This window comes from Sceloporus undulatus, chromosome 5 (assembly GCF_019175285.1).
Source record: "Sceloporus undulatus isolate JIND9_A2432 ecotype Alabama chromosome 5, SceUnd_v1.1, whole genome shotgun sequence".
NCBI lineage: Eukaryota > Metazoa > Chordata > Lepidosauria > Squamata > Phrynosomatidae > Sceloporus > Sceloporus undulatus.
Window position 1 is genome coordinate 219,778 of NC_056526.1, and position 19,652 is coordinate 239,429.

Genomic DNA, 19,652 nt, shown 5'->3' on the forward strand with positions numbered 1-19,652 from the left:
TTTTACATTTTAAAGGATGGCTTTTAACTTTTAAAATACTTTGTTTTTTAAAGTTTATATTTATACATTCCTGTTGTTTTGAATGTGTTGTTCGCCTTGCGTCGGCGTCGTGGGAGAAAGGCGGGATATCAGTGAATGCATAACAACAGCAACAACAGCCAGTTCAGAACCGGGAGAGCGAAATGCCTTCCGTCGGAGTGGGGCTCAAGCGGGGCTCTATTTGATCATCTGTACATAGACTCACCAGACTTGGAGGAAAGGGCTGTGAAAATGTAAGCGCTGCACCAGACGAGAAGCCCTTGGAATGAGCACTGACTAAAACTAAGGAAGGAAGTCCAAAAGAAGCAGCAGCAGCAGCAGCAGCAGCAGGATGATGATGATGGTGATGATGATATTGATTTGTATCCTGCTCTTTGGCCAACGATTCATTGTATTTGATTGATTTCTGGCATTTAGACGGCTCTCAGAGCAGCTGACAATGATTACCTTTAATTAGACAGTTCCCTGCCCTCAGGGTTACAGTTGTAGTTGAATGCAAGTGACTTCACAGTCCTTGAGGACTGAGTCAGTAATCAAGATGGAGACGGTCGCCAAGAAGTCAGAACAAAACTAAGGCTTGGCACCTGGGAAGGATCTAGATGAGATTCTCAGGTCTAAAGGCATATAATCAAATACTGAAATCAGAATCAAATAGGCCACCATAGTTCTGTGTATTTTTGTGAAAGCTACGCAACGAAGAAGGCACACTGTTGCGCTCTTCCCGTTTCCTTTGGTTCAGAAAACCAGCCGCCTGTGCGATAATAGCGCAACTTTATTCAGAAATCACAACTAAGTGAACAGCTTGACTTTTGCAGACAGAACTACCATCAACCCCCATTGCAAGCCTATAGAAAGCGGTATGTCCACCTGGGCTTTCTTATCATGGGATCATAGAGTTGGAAGAGACCCCTAGAAGGGCCATCCAGTCCAGCCCCATTGTGCCATGCAGGAACGCTCAATCAAAGCACCCCATTGACAGATGGCCATCCAGCCTCTGTTTGAAAACAGCCTCCAAAGAAGGATATTCTATCACCTCCAAGGGAACATATTCCACTGCTGAACAGCCCTTACTCTCAGGAAGTCCCTCCTAATGTTAAGCTGGAATCTCTTTTCCTGCAGCTTCCATCCATTACTCCATTGGGTCCTGTTCTCTGGAGCAGCAGAAAACAAGCTTGCTCCCTCCTCAATATGACATCCCTTCAGATACTTAAACAGGGCTCTCATGTCTCCTCTTAACCTTCTTTTCTCCAGGCTAAACATCCCCAGCATCTCCCTGAGTCTTTTCTCATAGGGCTCCATGGTTTCCAGACCCTTCACCATTTTAGTCACCCTCCTTTGGACACATGGCTCCAGTTTCTCAATGTCCTTTTTGAATTGTGGGCCCAGAACTGGACACAATATTCTAGGTGGGGCCTGACCAAAGCAGAATAGAGTGGCACTATGACTTCCCTTGATCTAGACACTAGACTTCTATTGATGCAGCCTAGAATCGCATTGGCCTTTTTAGCTGCCGCACTACACTGTTGACTCATGTTCAACTTGTGGTCTACTTGGACTCCTAGATCCCTTTCATACATATAAGTCATACATATTCAGCCAGGTGTCCCCCATAATCCTATATCTGTGCATTTCATTTTTCTGCCCTAAGTGCAATACCTTACATTTCTCCGTGTTGAATTTCATTTTGTTAGCTTTGGCCCAGCTTTCTAGTCTATTCAGGTCATTTTGAATCTTGATCCTGTCCTCTGGAGTATTAGCTATTCCTCCTAATTTGGTATCATCTGCAAATTTGATAAGTATTCCCCCAATTCTGTCATCCAGGTCATTGATAAAGATGTTGAATAGCACTGGGCCCAGGACAGAGCCCCACTGGACACCCCACTGGTCACTTCTCTCCAGGGTGAAAAAGAGCCATTGCTGACCATCCTTTGGGTTCGTCCGGTCAACCAATTACTAATCCATGTAACAGTTGCCTTGCCTAGCCCTCATTTTACAAGCTTGTTTGCAAGACTGCATCGGGAAACCTTGTCAAAGGCCTTACTGAAATCAAGATCTACTTCATCCATAGCATTCCCTTCATCTACCAAGATGGTCATTATATCAAAGAGATGTTAGATTTGTCTGGCATGACTTAATCTTGTGATTTCTTGACTCCAGTCTCCTTTCTGATCCATCTTTGATCCAAGGTACAATAATTCTTTTAACTATTTTGATTTCTGCATTGTATATCATTTGTGGTATTTATTTGGGTTTTCATTATGTTCCACATCAATCCTGCCGTTGCACTTTCTTCCTTGGCTCAATACTTCTTCCAAGTCTTTGATGTTTTCCGCTAGTGGTATGGTGGCATTCCTCCTATCTTTATTCCTTCTTTTTCTGAGCCTAAGCCTGCTCTTGGCATGATATTTTCTGTGTCCAAGGGGAACAGAAAGGGAGGGTGCCATTGTGCAGCCTTGCCTGACTTCCTTGCCGACTGGGAGCCGTTCTGTTTCTCCATATTCTCTTCTCACAGTTGCCTCTTGTCCTAAGTACAGATCCCTCATCAGGACTGTCAGATGCAAGGGCACTCCATCATGTCTCCAAGAGCTTTCCATAGCTTTTTGTGATCTATGCAGTTGAAGGCTTTGTCTATGAAGCATGTGCTGATTTTTTCCTGGAAGTCCTTGGGGGTCTCCATGAGCCATTCTGTGTTTGCAATGGGCTCCCTGATGCCTTTCCTTGTCCTGAACCCACTTCCATGTCCTGGAGTCTAGGCTGCAGGATTTTGAGCATAATTTTGCTTGCGAAGGAACATTGGTGCTATGGTGTTGTATCTCTTCTTACAGCTCCCACCTCGATCTCTAGGGCTTACCCAGAAGCAATGGGAGCGGGTGGGTAGGCAGTGAAACTGGTGGAGACCTGGCCCTGCCTGGTCTGCCGTGGGAGCCCTGGCCTTTCCTGCCAGCCTTCAAGAGCAGTCCCACTAGGAATGCCTTGTAGCAGTCTAGCCTAGAAGCAAGGCTGGAGTGAGCCCTCCCTGCTTCCTTCCTCTCCCAGCACTTTTTCCCCAACCAATTTGCTTCCAGAGGGAAACAGCCAAGTTTGGGGGGGGGGGGGCTGCCAGTCCCAGCCTTGCCCTGCAGCGGCCAGAGCAGCGGTGAGCTTTGTGTGCCCACTTGGCATCCCACCTGGGAGGTTGCTGGAAGAGCAGCAGGGTGGCATTGGGGGCCAGAGTGTCCTCCCGCTGTGACCTCCTGCTGGAAAAGCCCTGCCTTAAAGGGATACTGCTGGCCGTGGCCACCAGGTGGCGCCCTTGCCCTTCCTGCTGGGCAGCTGCAGAGTGAGTGGCAGGGGCTGTCCCAGCTTGGCTCCTGGGAAGCAAGCCCCGAAAGCAGAGGGAGGCCAGACAGGCACTGGGGCTGAGCAAGTGCCACCTGACTGAGCTCTCCTGAGCATCCTTCCATGGGGAGAGCAGGGGGTACCCAGGCCAGAGGGGGGCTCTCCTCCTCCTCTGGCAGCTGACCCCCCTCGTTCCCTCCCCTCCAAATGCCCTCTGGATGCCTCTTTGCAGGTTTCCTGGGGGGGGGGGGCTGGAGGGCAGGCAGGAGACCCCCTGCGAGCCTCCTCCTCACTCTCCTCTTTGAAGAAATGTATTGTGGTCCTTGGGGCGCCCCTGCTAAAACTGGCAGGAAATGAGGGGGTGGTGCCTATTGATGCCAGGCACAGAGGAGGACAGCTGATCCGCCACATGTTCACACTTGTGGTTGTGGGGGTGCACACTGTTGCCAAGGTGCACTGGTTGCATGGTGGAGCGGACCCCAAGTGACCCTCCCTGGGCAGCTCAGCCTGGCAATGGCTGGGACTTCTGGCAGCAGCAGTGGTGCCCTGGCTCTCTTCTTGGCACAGAGGGCAGGTGCTCTTGCTGTGTGGCCATTCCCCATTCCCCTTCCTCCCCATTTCCCCCGACTTGTGGGGTTAGGCAGCAGTCACAGGAGGCTCTCCTTGTCTCCCAGATCGGCAGCCCCATTGCTTCAGAAGAAACAACGCTCAGCTGAACCTTTGCTTGGCATGGCCAGCTGGTTCATTTCTGCTGAAGGTGGCATCTTCCTGCTATGTGTCCTCCTCATCCTTATGGTCTGAAGATGGGCCGTAGGTCGGACCCAGGAAGGCCTGGGGCCCAAGGCTGACCCCCTCCTTCACCTGCAGTCCAGGGTAGCCTGATGGGTGGCTGGTGCTAGTATGGTCTCTCAGATTGCTCTGACCCAAGGGGCTCTGGAAGTTTGTGGGGAGTGGGGTTTTTTGTGCCCCTCTTGGCCAGAGGCGGTTGTGCTCTCTCTGTGTGTGAGAGTGTGTCTGGACCCTTTCCTGCCTTGGTTTCCAGAGTCCCTTGGCTCAGAGCAAGAGAGGGCATGCCTCCACGCGTCAGTGTCTGTGTGGTGGCTGACAAAGATATCACACGAAGAAACCCCTTCCCCTCTGTGGCCTGATTCTGGAGTGTCAGCTCCCCCCCCCCTGCTGCCACTCTGTGTGTGTGTGTGTGTGTGTGTGAATTGTTTGTGACAAGGCAGACTGGGAGGGGTGCCTGTGAGAGCGATGGAGGGAGGAAGGGAGGACCAGCTGCCCTGCACTGCCAGAGCCTCCAAGGGCAGGAAGGACTCCATGGGCACCTCTCTGTCCATCTTCACGGATCTCTCGAGGGGAGAGAAGGACTTGCTGCTCCTGTAGGATTTGGGCCCAGCAGGACCACTGCTTTGGCTCCCATCCCCACCCCACGGCGCTGGCGGGTGGGTGGAGGTGGGCACTGGTGTCCTCTTGGCGGCAGAATGCTGATGGAGCCTGATTGGCCCCTTGTGGCCCAAAGTGGGCAGCTGTTGGCACATTTGTTCTTGGCCGGCTGTGTGGGAATGGCATGTGGGGGGAAGGGGAAGGAGGGGGTCACTTCGTGTCATTGGAGGACATGGGAGCCCTTCTGCACCCTTCTGACTCCCTCCCTCCGCAGACCCTCCAGACCCCTTTGGGGGACCTTTCCCAGGGACAAAAGTTTTGGTTTGTGCTCCAGCCTTTGCACTCCAGAGGAGAGAGGAGGAAACAATGGATTCAAATGTGGAGAGAAGAGGTTCTACCTAAACTTTAGGTAGAGCTTCTTAACTGCAGGTGATATTCAACGGCAGACTCTCTCTTCTTTGGAGGTCTTGAAAGAGAAGCTGCTGGGTGTGCATCCAGTGCTTCTGTTGCGGATTCCTGCAGGGCAGAAGGGGATGCACTATGGGGTCATAGAATCACAGAATCCTAGAGTTGGAAGGGACCCCAAGGGCCATCCAGTCCAACCCCCCTCTGCCATGCAGGAACTCACAACCAAAGCCCTTCCCTGTCACAGTTGGCCATCCAGCCTCTGCTTAAAACAGCCTCCAAAGAAGGAGACTCCATCAGCCTCCATTGAGGCAGCAGCATCTTTACTGTCAAACAGCCTTTACCCTCAGGGAGTTTTTCATAATGTTGAGAGCTTACTTTTCCCTTTGAAAACTGCTGTACTGGCAATACCTCAGTTAACAAAGAAGGCCCTTTTTATAGTACAGTGGTACCCCGGGTTACGAAATTAATTCGTTCCGCGGTTAATTTCGTAACCCGAAATACCTTCGTAAGCCGAATTCCCATAGGCGCTAATGGAAAAATAGCTCTCTGCTGCCCTCCGGTGGCGGAAAATAGCGCCGCGGTTTTTTCGTAACCCGAAGAAACCTTCGTAAGCCGAAGCAATAAATCCCTATGGGATTTTTTCGTATCCCGAAAAATTCGTAACCCGGCGCATTCGTATCCCGGGGTACCACTGTATCTGCTTATCCCTGGTCAGGCTCCTGGTTTTCCTCCTTGTCTTCTGTCTACCTGTATTTTATAGCAGCATTGGCATTGGGAACATAGTTGATAGAAACATAGACCTTCGGTGCCAGCGTTTAGCGGTATTTCTGCAGTAAACATGCAATAAAACTTGACCTGGGACATAATGGGATTCTAACCTGGACCAGTCCTATAGCTGTGTGCAGTAACTTCACTGGGTGTGTGTGTGCGCGCACAGAGGGTCCCGACAGGACCAGGTGACACAACGAAGGGGGTGACACCCGGTGAATGCATCCCCACTTCCCTCCCTCAGATGGGCAGAACAGTTGTCTTCCCAGCACTGCGCATGCTGGAGTCCTAAGAGTTTCTGTGGAAATGAGATCCTGAGATGTGAGGTGAGAAAGCCCAGGTCACTGCATGAGATGCCCACTTCTGCCCGCTGCGTCTGCTGCCAGTGGACAGCCCTGGGCAGACCGTGGCCATGCTTGGCTCTGGCATTAAGGCTATCCGCCCCTACTTCATTTGTATGTTGACCAAAAGCAGCCTTCCGGCCACTGCCCCGTAACCTCGGCCAAAACCGAAACAAGATGTCGGGAAGGAAGACGCTTGCTCTGGTTTTGGTCCCATGAAGCGGGTCCTCCGGCAGAGTCCACTTTCTCCTGGGCCAGCCAGGGCTCCCCTTGGACCCCTATTTGTTTGGGTTATTCATTTGTGGGATTTGTACTCTGCTTTTCTCCTGGGGTGGGTCCCTGGGGCCCCCAGGAGGTTCCTGCTTGCCTTGGTGGCTCCCGATGCCGCCTGCCAGAGAGACTGGCCCTGGGCATGCGCTTTGGGGTGCCCCCACCTGCCTCCTTTCTCCCCATTCAGGTTGCTGCCTTTGCCGTCGCCTCCAATCAGTGCTCCAAGGGGCAGAGCAATAGCTGTTTGCACTTTGAACAGAAGGCTTTGAAGTAGTAATTTACTGTAGTAATTTACTGTAAAACAAAGTCATTCGAAAAGCTTTTCGAAAGCATTTCATAGGCATTTAAAAAGGGTGCAATAACAAGTATGGAAAAAAGGAGTATTAAGAGGCAGCTTTGAAACTGACAATATCAAATTGCTATCTGGAGTGATGCATGGTTGCTAATTGGAATCTCGTTTTCTCTCTCTGTCGCCCAGCAACAGCGGAGGAACGCTGCTTCCTTCCTCAGGAAGGGGCCCAAGAAGGAGCCTATCTGCTATGCAGGCGTCTGTGCCAGCCGCTTTGGGTGGCGGACCCCTGTCCCATCTGCCCCCATGGGAGAAGCCCTTCCGGAGGGTCATTTGGCCACGGGTGAAACCAGGCAGCAGTGTTCACCAGCCTCTTTGAGGGACCCAACAAACTCCCTGGCTGTCCAGAGACTTTGAACAATGCCCCACTGGACATTTAAAGGAGGAGTGTTTACGATTCTCAGCCAGAGCGCTCTTAGGCCTCTCTAAACTACAAACCCCAGAATGCCATAAGAGGCAGGCATAGCCACTGAAGTGGAATAATAGCCCTATAACAGAGTAGTGTGATGTCGTTCGTTTGCCAACAGGTCCAGGATTGGGGGGGGGGCAAAGGTGCACAAACGCACCAGGCTCCCCCAGGGTGACCACATGCTTCCAGGGCTTGACTGGGGGGGGGGGGGTTCATGGCAGATGCTGGGAGGGAGCTTTGTTGGAGCCTTCATGTCTTGAGGTGTCCTGACTTGTGGGAAAAGGAGCGAGATGGGTCCCCCCCCCCCCCCGAGAGAGGAAGGTCTCTTCCACCTCGGTGCTTGTCCATCAGCTCTCTGCTGGCATTGGTGGCACAGCTGGGCTGCTGTTGGCTGTCTCTGGAGAGGTCTGTAGGGGCTCTGTATGTCAAGACCAAGACCTTAAAGGTGGCCTGGTGGGTGGCAGAGGGTCCACAAGGGCAGAGCTGGCAGGACATTTGGCAGATTCGCCATTGGGTTCTGTGATGGCTCTGGTTGCCAAAGCAAGGATGGTGTCGCTGGGTGCATCGTTCTCCAGACAGCTAGCCAAGTGGAAGGGTACCAGTTTTGCTCCACTGTCCCTTGCAAAGAGATGTGTTAACCCCATACCCATCTCTGTTGCCCGGTCATCTGGTTGAAATTGGGTGGAAGGAGGACAGCCAGCGGCTGAGCTGCTGGATATGACTCCCACCTCGTCCTCACGCTCTTTTGGGCCCTAGCAGCTGCCCAGATGGTGAGCAGGAAGCATCATTTAAGTCTATGTCAGTCGTAGTGTCTTCTGTTGCCACGCAAAGTGCTCAGCGAATCTTTCTCAGCTGCTCTAAGGGGCCTGGGCACCGTTGCAACCCTGCAGTCATTTGGAAACTTCCTGACAGATGGCCACTTACGGGTGCCACTGAGTGGCAGAAGGAGCTTTTTTCACACACAGCAGACATGCATGCTGCATACTCTGTTCTGCCTTGGGTTGCTTGCTTGGTGCATCCTCTGCCACAACATGCTTGGCTCCCAGGTGGCTCTGGGCATGTGGGGAGGTGGTGGAAGAGCTGGTGTCTGTCTGAGACCAGGTGCCCCCAAGCAAGTGGCCTTGCTGTTCAGGACATTCTGGGAGGAAGAGCCATGTGAGAGTCAGGGTTGGTCCTCAGGACAGAGTCAGGGCAGTTGTCACTCACAACCATGGAACATAACTGGCTTGCCAGAATAGTTGGGGCACAGGTTCAAGTGTGAAGGAGCAGCAGCTCCTGCTGCTGCTGCTGCTGTTTTTGGGGTGGGGTGGGGGCCTCATGCTCAGGTGCTGTCATCAGGCCTTCTCTTTAGCTCCTGTCCCTTTCTCTCCTCAGGTGGTGCAGGTGCTCAACGCAGATGCCATCATAGTGAAGCTCAACTCAGGGGACTACAAGACCGTCCACCTCTCGAGCATCCGCCCCCCTCGGCTGGAAGGCGAAGGTGCCCAGGTAGGAGGGCGTCTCTTGTGGAGGGTTGAGGTGGGGGCTGGCTGGCAGGCAAGCTCCTCTGGCATTTGGCTCTTTGCAGAGTTACTCCTCAGCCCCCCACCTTCTCACATGCCCCTTGCCAAGGGTTTGTTGTGCCAGGAGGTTAGGATCAGGGTTTGTGAAAGAGGCAAGATGTGGGGTGGGTTAGAGCACCAAGCCCTGAATGGAGCAGATCTTGTCACAGACCTGTGGGTGGCCTTGTCTTAGGGAAGACTCTCCCAGGCTTCCTCCCCGGGAGCTTGAGGGCCACAGTCCTCCTCTGAGGCCAAGGGGAATGGTTGCAGTGGCTATGCCCAGTGCTTCTCCTGGGGAGCATCCCCTTCGTCCTTCTGGCCTCAGTTACATGGCCATGGGGAGCAATGGGGAGGTTGCATGAGGAAGAGCCCCACCGGCTTGCGAGGAAAGGATGAAGAACAGCTGATTCCTCTGTATGGTTGCTTTCTGCAAGCCTAGGAGAATCCCTCTCTGCCCCTTAGCAGTGGGGAGAGTCATGCAAGCAGAGGGGGCCGGTGCCTTTTCCTTTGAGGTGGAAGGAGTGGATTCTGGCTCCCAAGAGGGAGGGCTCTATTGAAAGGTCTGAGCCCCGATGGAAGGAAGGAGCATGGGTTCCTTGCCCCACTGCTGGGGAGGGTGTTTCTGGGTTTGGGGCCCAGGCTCCAAGGCGTGGCTTGACCTCTCTTGTTTTGGGAAACACAGACACTCCTTTGCCCCCCCCCCCCATGAGGGTCAAATTCTTCTTCAGAGGAGTTCTTAGGGGTAGATGGGCTACTTCCAGCAGCAGGTGGGCAAAACCACCCATGTTTTATGCTTTGGGTTTTACTGCCAGGGACTAACTATGCATGAGGAGAAGCAGTTCAGCCTTTTAGAAGGAGGAAGTGCCATAGGAATGCTGGGAAACCAGCCAGGGCTGCAGGGAGGGAGGGGCCTGAGATTGGGATCCTAGTTTGGAACCCATGTGTCTCTTAGCAATCACGGCGTTCCTTTCTGTGTTTAATGCAGTTGAATGATCTATAGGTTTTTGTGGGTATTTGGGGCTCTGTGGCAGAGTTCTAGCAGAGTTTCTTCCTGACGTTTTGCAAGCAGCATCTGTGGCATCTGGCATCTTCAGAGGATGTTGCCTGGGAAGGACTTGGCTATATATATTGTGTTTAATGTTTAATGACCTGTTTGAACACTTTGCCTAGTATCAGTGTCAACCCGACATTGGTAGTTTGGAAGATGGGGACAAGGCTGCTCTCCTGCAATCTGCTGGGACCTCCCTTGTCCTCCAGAAATTCCCAAAGCTGGTTGAGAGTGGCTCTGGGATTCTGCCTGCAAGTCCCTCTTCGTCCCCGGCCCCAGAGACCTGGATTCATTTAGAGTCGCTGGGTCTTCCTTTACTAACTCTTTACCTGTTCCAGGCGGTGGCCTCCTTGCTGCCTGATGTGTTCCATTTTCACCAGTTACAGCCCCGCTTTCCCTTTGGGAGAAGGAGGAAGCAAAGAAGGTGTTAAACACTTCAGCCGCCTCTCTCTCTGTCTCCGCCAGCATTTCGCCATTTTCTCCACACAGCGTCCCTAACATTTTTTATTCTTCTTCTTGCTCTAAACCAGGGGTTGGCAACCCCCGACCGGTGGGCTGGATCTGGCCCCGTGAGGCCTTGGGACCGGCCCGAGCCTGGTCCTGCCGCCGATTGCCGCCGGTGCGGGGCCAAAGGCCACTCGCGCAAGAGGCCAAAGGCCCCGCTTCGGCGGCAATTGGCGGCAGGACCAGGCCTCTCGCGCGAGCGGCCCTCAGCTGGCAGACAGGCAGGGCAGGAAGGGGGCAGGGGTCCTCCTCCTCCTTCCCTCCCTTCCTGTGGCTGCCAGACAGCCGGGGGCAGGGAAGGAAGGGGGCGGGGGAAGAGGAAGAGGAGGATGAGGGAGGAAGGAAGGAGCAGAAGGAGGAAGGAAGGAAGGAAGGGGAAGAGGAAAAGGAAGAGGAGGGAGGAAGGAAGGAGGAAGAGGAGGAGGGAGGAAGGAGCAGGAAGAGGAGGAGGAAGAAGAAGAAGCAGAGTAGCAGCAGGAGGAGGAGGATTTCCATTCCATTTGTACAGGTCTGCTTTGTTTTAACAATGATAGTGGTGGTGATGATGATGATGATGATATCAGTTTCTGAGACATGCACTCACTCTTTCTGAAGGTGAGACAGTGTGACTTTCCAAAGTGCATTTCTGTGTATTTTCGGTGCTTTTAATGATAGTGATGATGGTGATGGTGATGGTGATATTGATATCAGTCAGCTTCTGAGGCCCAAATGTCCTCCATTTTGATCATGCCTAAGAAACATGCATTTATATTAACATTTTTAAAAAAGCATCAAATTTTTTTTGCATGTCCTCCGTTTTTAAAAAATGTGTCCTCCATTTGAAAATGTTGTCCTATATTATTGATTGATTGATTGATGATTGATTTGGCTTTGGCCCCCCAGTTGTCTCAGGGACAGCAACCCGGCCCCCGGCTCAAAAGGGCTGCCTGCCCCTGCTCTAAACTTCTCAATCAATCAGCCTATCCCTTTCCATCCTTTTTAGCCTCCCTATCAAGCTTGAGGGTTTTTTCCTAACTGCCATCCTACAAAAAGTGTTTCTTCCTTTGTCTTCCTGTTGGATGGTTTCCTCCTCCTTCCATTCCTTATACAGATCTCTTCTCAGAGTTCTTCATACATCTGCCCTGGGGTTTTGGGACATTGTCCAGTTTTCCTGCTCCTTGGATTCTTTGCAGCGGAGCCTTCAGTATCTCACCTTCAAGAAACTCCTACAAACTCCCTTCCCTTTGATCATTTCTGACCATGAAATTTCTCCCGGTCTTTCCCTAAGCCTTTGTTGAAGTACAGAAAGATTGTCAGATTTGGCTTCCCAAAGAACTCACTATTTCCACCTCCTAGACCAGTTTGTCTGTTGGCTAGGAGCTGATCCATGATATCTGATCTGCGGTTGCTTCCTCCACTGTTTGCACAAGGGAATTTTCTGCAAGGCTAGCGAGGAATCTGTTGAACCGCACACTTTTAGCCAAGTGAGATTCCCAGCAAATGCCGGGGAGTCTCCCATTACTACTACTGTTCCTTTCCTTTGTAAATATTGGGCAGTCTGTTGTAGGAAGGCATCATCCAAGTGCTCAGTCTGGCTTGGGGGTCCACAGTAGACCCCCACAATGACATCCCTGTTGTTTCTGCCCCCTTTAGTTTTTTTCCAGATGGTTTCCCCCTGACTTCCAGGATGTAAGTCCTGGGCCTCTTCAAAGGTCCTTGACATACAGTGCTATCCCTCCTCCTCTACTTTTGGGTCTATTTTGTTGGAATAGATTATACCTCTCCGTTTCTTTTTTCCAGCCATCAGCCTCATTCCACCAGGTCCCAGTGATGCAGATCAAATCCTGTTTGCCTTCCTCTGGCAAGACTTGGCCTTGTTTGTTGCGCATCCCCTGTGCATTAGAGCAGAGACGACTGGGACCATCGGCCAGGCTCCCCGGCTGATTCCTTGTTGTTGTTTGTCTGTCCATTCTTGGGTTCTTGTGCTGCTGGCCCAATCCCCCATTTATCACTGAAGCCAAGGTGTCCCTTTACTCTTCACAATACTTCTCCCTGCCCCATATAACTCAGTTTAAAGCCAGACCTCTTGATCCAATTTCTGAATTCCTGGCAAATCTAGCTACTGTGAGTTGCAAACCATCTCTTGCCAGAAGACCCTCTTCATGAAAGTGCAGACGGTCCAAGAAGCCAAATCTTTCTTGATGGTACCATTTGCGGATGCCTGGTATTCTTCTTCTCCCTCTTCCTGGGCTCTGTCTTCAACAGGAGGAGCAAGGAAATAATGCCCTGCGCCCCGAAGCCTCAAAATCTCTTCAAATATATTAAAGGCTATACCTTGCTGGAGGAACCAGTGGGGATCAGAAGGAAGGGGTCAGTCGGCTTGATGAGCCTTGCCAGCCTCTCGGTTGCGTCACGGATCTTGGCCTTGGCTTGCCATGCCCACGCAAGACCTCTCCTGTTCCTTGCTATTGCTACATGTCTCTTCTTCTGGGGATTGAGGGCTCTTCCATCCGTCAAACCCTAAAAGGCCACATCTACCACCTTTGGAGGTGTGAGGCTCTTGCCCTTGTTCCTGTCCCTGATAATCACCGATTAAAGGGAGAGCTTGGACTCAGTTGTGTGGCTCTGAGCTTGAGGCACGGTTCTTGATAGTTCTGCTTGAGTGTGACATTCCTCCAAGGAGCTTCCTCTTGGGTTTGGGAATTGTTGCCCTCCCCGGAGGCATCCCCCACTTCTTGCCCTCCAGAAGAGCCTGCTCCATCCAAAAAACCTGTGTCTCTCCTCTTTGGGCTTGATGCAAGTATCGCATGGCAGGTTCTCTGGCAAGAAAATGAACCTGGCACAGATGTTGCATATCAGTGCAGTGACTCCATTGCCTCCCGTCCGTCATCCTGTATACTTAGCGGCACGGCTGTCTAGACCTCCCCCTTAAAGTGCTCTGAAAGGCCCACAGAAATCCTTTTTCTCGCCCATCCTCTGAAGGCTAAAATCTTCACCTTTTGGCTGCTGGAATATAAGTGTTGCCCAGAAGGGATGCCTCTTCTCCTCCTCCTGCTGCTTTTACCGCTACTTGCAATTTCACAATGTCATTGTGGCTTTTTGTCCCCGTTGTAAACTGCCTTAAATATTTCAGAGCAAGACAGGCAACTGCAGTGGGTTTGGGGGCCCAGTTGCCTGCCCAAGACCCCCGGAGGCATGCACAGACTGCCAGAAATGCCAAGCAAGGCCACACTGTTGACGAAGAGTCCCTCCGTGTTGTCTGGGGGAGGGGAGTGCAGTGGGGTCTGTTTGCAAGCCGGATGGCCGGTCTTGGAGGCTTCTGGAGAGGAAACATTTCTTTGCCTGGCAAAAGGCAGACCTGGGGAAGGGAGGGTTGCATGTGCCAAAAGGACCCACTTGGAGTCACTGGTCTCTAAGTGGATCACCCCTGTTTTTTATGAAACAGAAAACATGAGTGACTTTCATGGAGAGTTTGTGTCTAGAGCTTTGCCTTGTTCTGGCCTCACAGTGGCCCAAATTTAGAAATGGACCCATTTAAATTGTATGTTGGAGTCACACACCCTTTCCGTCTCTCCTGCCTGGATTACATTTGAAAGGTTTAAAAGATATCTGAGCTTCTCTTAGCGGCATTATCTCAAATTACTATCCAGTCCTGGTGGCTTGTGGTACCCTCCTTTTGACTCTTTTGGAGACAGGACTCTGCAGGACTGGCAAGGACTGGCAATAAAGCCATGCAGGACTGGCAGAAAAGCAACCGCTGCCAACATTTCGCCTAGCTCTCAATGAATGGAAGGTGCTGGCTCTGCCCACTGAGGCTCTCGGGGGATGTCGCTGTTGTGGGTGGGTGCCAGGGGAGCTAATGCCTTGGAGGGAGGGCAACTGGAGACGGAGGAGCCTGCCCTGGTGGGAGTTGTGCACAGGGTACACATGTGTGGGAGGGGTTGGGGGTCTCAGTTTTTTATTGGGGTGGGGGAGAATAGCTGACTTTCTCCGCAGAAGGTTGAAGCAAGTGGCCTCAAGGTGACTTGGGTGTTTGCCACGGGGGTCTGTATCTGGAGTGGGTGAGGTGGGGTGGTCTCTGTTACTGGTGTGGCAGACTGCTGGTTCCCAGCTGGAGGTCTCCAAATGGTGCTGGATTACAAAGCCCAGCATTCCAGCATCTAGGGAGCTGGGGTGTAAAGCACGAGGCTGGTCTGGTGTCCGGCTGGTATCCAGTTGGTCCAGTCTTTGCTGCTTCCTTGGGGTGAGAGACGGCCCTTGGCTTACAGGCCAGCCTCTTCCATTTTGCCACAGCCCTTTCCTTGGCTCCATTTTGCCACAGCCCTTTCCTTGGCTCCTGGGATCCTTCGTAGGTACCTGGCTGCCATTTCATGAGAGAAAGTGGGGTGCTTGGCATGGTGGGGGTGGGTGACCCCGTTGTGCCTCCTGCCCAGGGAGGCAGGCATCATTCCTAGACTAAGGATGGGCTGCTTTGGGCCTCTTTTTGCCACACGGTGGGATGCAAGCGCTCATTGGTGTGTCTGTGGGAGTGTGGTTAACACACTTCTGTCCTGCTCTGCACACTCTTAATGGCGGGGGGGGGGGGGGCTTCCTGCTGGCAGCAGTGATTGAGAGGGAGAGGAATGCCTTTCAAGGCCCCAGTGCCAGCTGTGAGTGGATGGAGACTGGCCCATAGGGGACATGGAGTGCCAAGGGGGCTCGCCAGCCATCACTTTCTGCCTGTGGGCCGGGGGTGGTGTTTTTGGCACTGGGGGCATGGTGCTGGTGGCGGCGGTGGGGATTCTTTCCCCTGGGGGTGGGGTGAGAAGGTGGGTACGTGTGTCTTGAAGACCAGTGTGGGGTCTGGCTGGCCAGTTGCTCTGGTGGGTTCTGGCTCTGCTGTGAGCTGAGCCATGGAGGAGGCTTGTGGAAATGATGTCGGCACCTAGCCACCCACCAGGCCCAGATTGTCCTCAGAACACTGGCCACTTTTGGTGGGCAAGTGGCTATCCATCTCTCTTTCCAGGAAGGCATGGCGAGGCCCTTCTGTAGCAGAGGAGGGATTTTCAGAGGTCTTTCCCAAAAGGAGCAGAGCTTTGGAGTGATGCTGTGCATATATGGGAAGAGATTAGGAAGCTGGCGCTGGAGAGACTAAAGGTTTAAGAGATGCAAATAAGGAGCAGTTGTTGAGGGGGGCAACAGCCCATGTGCCGGAGGCAATTAGGTCCAAGGAGGGCTCCTGCCTACAACGCCAGGATTCTGGGCGCCACGATTCAGAAAGGACATTGAGAAACTGGAGCGTGTCCAAAGGAGGGCGACTAAAATGGTGAAGGGTCTGGAAGCCATGTCTTATGAGGAACGACTTAGGGAGCTGGGGATGTTTAGCCTGGAGAAAAGAAGGTTAAGAGGTGATATGATAGCCCTGTTTAAATATTTGAAGGGATGTCATGTTGATGAGGGAGCAAGCTTATTTTCTGCTGCTCCAGAGAACAGAACCCAGAACAACGGATGCAAGCTCCAGGAAAAGAAATTCCACCTGAACATTAGGAGGAACTTCCTGAGAGTAAGGTCTGTCTGACAGTGGGACACACTCCTTCCTCGGAGTGTAGTGGAGTCTCCTTCCTTGGAGGTCTTTAAGCAGAGGCTGGATGGCCATCTGTCAATGGGGATGCTTTAATTTGGATTTCCTGCATGGCAGATTGGGGTTGGACTGGATGGCCCCAGTGGTCTCTTCCAACTCTACGATTCTATGATTCTAGGGGGGCTGCAAGGGTGAAGCAGAGGCTGTGGGCACTCTCTGCCAAGGGGTGGCAGGGCGGCAGGAGGGATTGCACAGGATTCCTGGGGCAAGGGGTGGCCATGGCAGGATGGGAGGGAGGGGAGGCCAACAGAATAATGTGCCCAAAGAGGAAGAGTGCTGGAAGGGTGAGTGGGACGGGCTCCGGAGCCTTTGGGTGGGACCCCCTAGAATGAGGGATGAGAGCTGCTTGGCCCAGTTGGCAGCTGTGGCTTATCCGCTGTCACCTGTCTCTCCAGGCTGGGTAAGTCAGGGGTGGCCAGGTGGCCAGCTGCACTTTTCCGTGGAATTGGCTGGAAAGGAGGGAGGGAAATATTTCCAATGAGAGATAGCTCGCGTTCTCTCCCCCGTGAAAACCAATGGCTCCCAAGGCTCCTGGAGTCATAGATGGAAACTGACAAACTGAAAATTCAGAGTAATAAAGTCCTGCCACCTTTCATCTCCTTCCAGCCTCACCCTGCGCCAAATGGGTTTTGAACGCAGGATTTGGTCAGGGTGGACAGGTCGCTCTCGCCAGCCTCTGGGCGTGCCTCCCTGCCCAGTTGGAACGAGGCGGGCAGCAGGAAGAGCCATCTGACTCCAGGGGAGAACTCTGTCTCAATGGCCCCCTTCCCTTTGGTGTTCTCAGGGGGGCGGCTACAGCTGGCTCTGGGGCCCCAGTTGCCTGGCTTGACCTGGCTTGGCCCTGGCACATGGCTAGCCTTGCCCCAGGCCATTGGGCCTGTTGGTCTCTGTTTCTCTTAGCGCTGGCTACACCGACTGGCAGTGATCTGCCAGGACTGCATGGGTGCCTAGCTTCCAACTGTCCCATTGGAAACAACGCTGGCAGCGACGGGATCCGGCAATGCCTTCACTGGGAAGCATCAGGGACTTCATCATAGAATCATAGAGTTGGAAGAGACCGCAAGGGCCATCCAGTCCAATCCCATTCTGCCATGCAGGAATCCTCAGTCAAAGAATCCCCATTGACAGATGGCCGTCCAGCCTCTGTTTAAAGACCTCCAAGGAAGGAGAACCCACTACAGTCCAAGGGAGTTTGTTCCACTGTCGAACAGCCCTTACTATCAGGACGTTCTTCCTAATGTTCAAGAGGGAGAGAGCTTGGATTGGGGCCTGCCTGAGGTTTCCTCTGCAAGGCTGGCTGAGGAGATGATGGAGTGGAAGAGGAATCCTTGTCACATAATTCAAAACTTGGAGGGGGTAGTTAACATGTAGGGAGATAGGGATGGAATTGAAAAGGACCTGGATGAATTAAAAAACTGGGCTGCAATTAATGAAATGAAATTTCACAGAGACAAATGCAGAATTCCACATTGAGTTCCTCAAGGCCAAATGGACAGGTATAGGATGGGAGCTCTGCTGTGAGCGGTGATGGGGAGGACAATTCTCTGGTTCTGTGGGGCAGCCGGAGCTCCAAATGGCCTCTTTTTGGGGAGCCCTGCAGCCCTCATTCCTTCCCCCTGAATCCTGAGACCTAGGACCTTGCCTGCTCCAAGGAGTTGGCATCTGTCTGTGGTAGGGCCTCTGGCTCTCTGCCTTCATTGCACTTGGCCTGGGAGGCCCCGTGGGGAGCAGCTGTGGGGCTGGGGCAGGCGAGTGGGGGGCTTCGGCCCTCTGCTTCCCTAGCCTTGGTCAAAGGCCGGCAGCCCCTTCCTCCTGCCCTCCCTCTGTCCAGTTTCCGACTGCCCTTCCCTCCTCTGCCCCAGCGGACGGCCGCTGCAGTCAAGCGGATCGCAGGAAGAGTTGCATTTTATCAAACTCCATTAAACTGGAGCTGCCGCCTATTGCCTGCCCTGTCAACTGATTATGAAGATATTTATATGGAACTGGAAGCTCCCTTTTTAATGGATCTTTCTATCTGTCCCTGCTGCAGTGCTGCCAAGCGTTCCTGGCTTCCTTGCTCTCCTTTGCATATGTGGCTGTTGCTTGGGGTGTCTTTGTGCATCTGGGTGGAAGCCTCAGGCCCAGCCTCAGGTTGTCAAGGACCAAGGAGTCCCCAAAACCTGCCGCTTGTGAAGGCGTCCGTCTGCGGCGGGTGGTGGGCAGGGCTTCTGTGGCGCAGGGAGGGTGGGCAGGGGCAGGTGCTGCCGGACCCCTCACTAGGCAGCGGCCGGGCTCTTGAGTGGCAGTTTGGGAGGCTTGGCCTTTGAGAAGGACGCTTGCCTTGGTCCCTGGCTGCCTCTTCGGGAGCTGCAGATTCTTCTTCTTGTAGGTTTAAAAATAGCTCTTGGGGAGTCTCTAGTCACAGAAGGCTTTAACAATTACCAGCGTTTGCCTGGAGAACAAAGCTCCTTCTTTCAACAAATTCGACAGCTTGCAATGGGCGCGTGGCTCCAAATAACTCTTGTTAGCGGCTTCTCTGGGCATCCATCAGGCAGGGCCCAGACCACAGAGCCAGAGCAATGCGTATGGCCGGGACTGGGCAGGGGGCCTTTCCCTGTGCCTGATGAGGATGCCAACCCCGCCTTGGCTGTCCTGCGCAAGAACCTGCCGTGTGTTACGGCCGCTCGCTAGCCTGCCCTCCTTTCCCCAGTTTGGAGGTTGCAATTGCTCCCCTGTGCACCTGATAGCGGCACATACAGCAGATGGTTGACCTGGGAAGCTTTTGGGAGCGCTTCTCTCTCTGCTGGGCATAATGGGCCCCCAGGGAGGGCACAGCTGGTGGGGGGCATGGGGCAGATGGGCCTTGGTCTGCTGCCCCACCTGGGCCTTTGCTGGGCCCTCCTGCCACCATACACCCACGGGCTCTTTGCCCTTTCCCTCTGCCCCCTCCCTGCCCCCAGAGGCCCAGTTTGAGCTTTTGGGGCCCAGCCTTGCAGAGTCTCCCTCTGCCATGTTTTGGGCCTAGCAGAGCCATGGCTGCCTTGAGGACGTAGAACTTGCGGGATGGGAGGGGATGCAGTCTGGATAAATGGATGGATGGGGAGTGCCTCCCTTGCAAAGGAGCTGGGGAAGGCTGAACCTTGTGCCACAGAGGAGGCTGGTCAGCAGCATGGAGCGAGTGCGGTTCCAGCACAGCTCTCCAACTGATTGTTTTTGAGGAAAGGGCTGTGGAGAGCGTGCTGCATTGTTTTAGGTTTTACTGGTTAAACTGCTTGTCGTCATTTTCAAGTGTGTCGTAAATAGCTTCAGCATCGTTAATAGTTTAATTTTATTTCAGTGTTTACTGTATGGTAACCATATTGTATTGATTTTAACTTGTCAGCTGCCTTGAGTTTCACTCTGGGGGAAAGGCGGGATATAAATAAAGGGTGCTGGTGGTGACATGTTTTGCTCCCTGGTGGAAACCAGCCTGGCTCCTTTGGCTGCTCTGGGCCCCGTGATGTGAGCCCAGAGTGGGGCCTTGGGTCCCAGGCAGAGCCTGTGGAAGGACTTCTTGAAGGGAAGGGGGTCTTGGGGGGCTGCATGCCCTCTTTCTGGGAGGGTCCTGCTTTTGGCAGAAGCTTGAGGAGGAGAAGGGAGCGTTTAATTCTTGCTGGACACAAGACACAGGGGACATATTTAGAGATGGGAACC

The 19,652-nt window shown here is 53.0% G+C and overlaps 1 protein-coding gene across 1 annotated transcript in view; it reads left to right on the forward strand.

Moving 5' to 3' along the window:
• The window catches only part of SND1 (staphylococcal nuclease and tudor domain containing 1), a 229,721-nt gene that overhangs the window by 73,249 nt on the left and 136,820 nt on the right, over positions 1-19,652 (forward strand). The window contains exon 8 of the mRNA XM_042466503.1: positions 8,663-8,776. Coding sequence (XP_042322437.1) covers positions 8,663-8,776 — 114 coding nt within the window. The remainder of the gene's footprint in view (positions 1-8,662; positions 8,777-19,652) is intronic.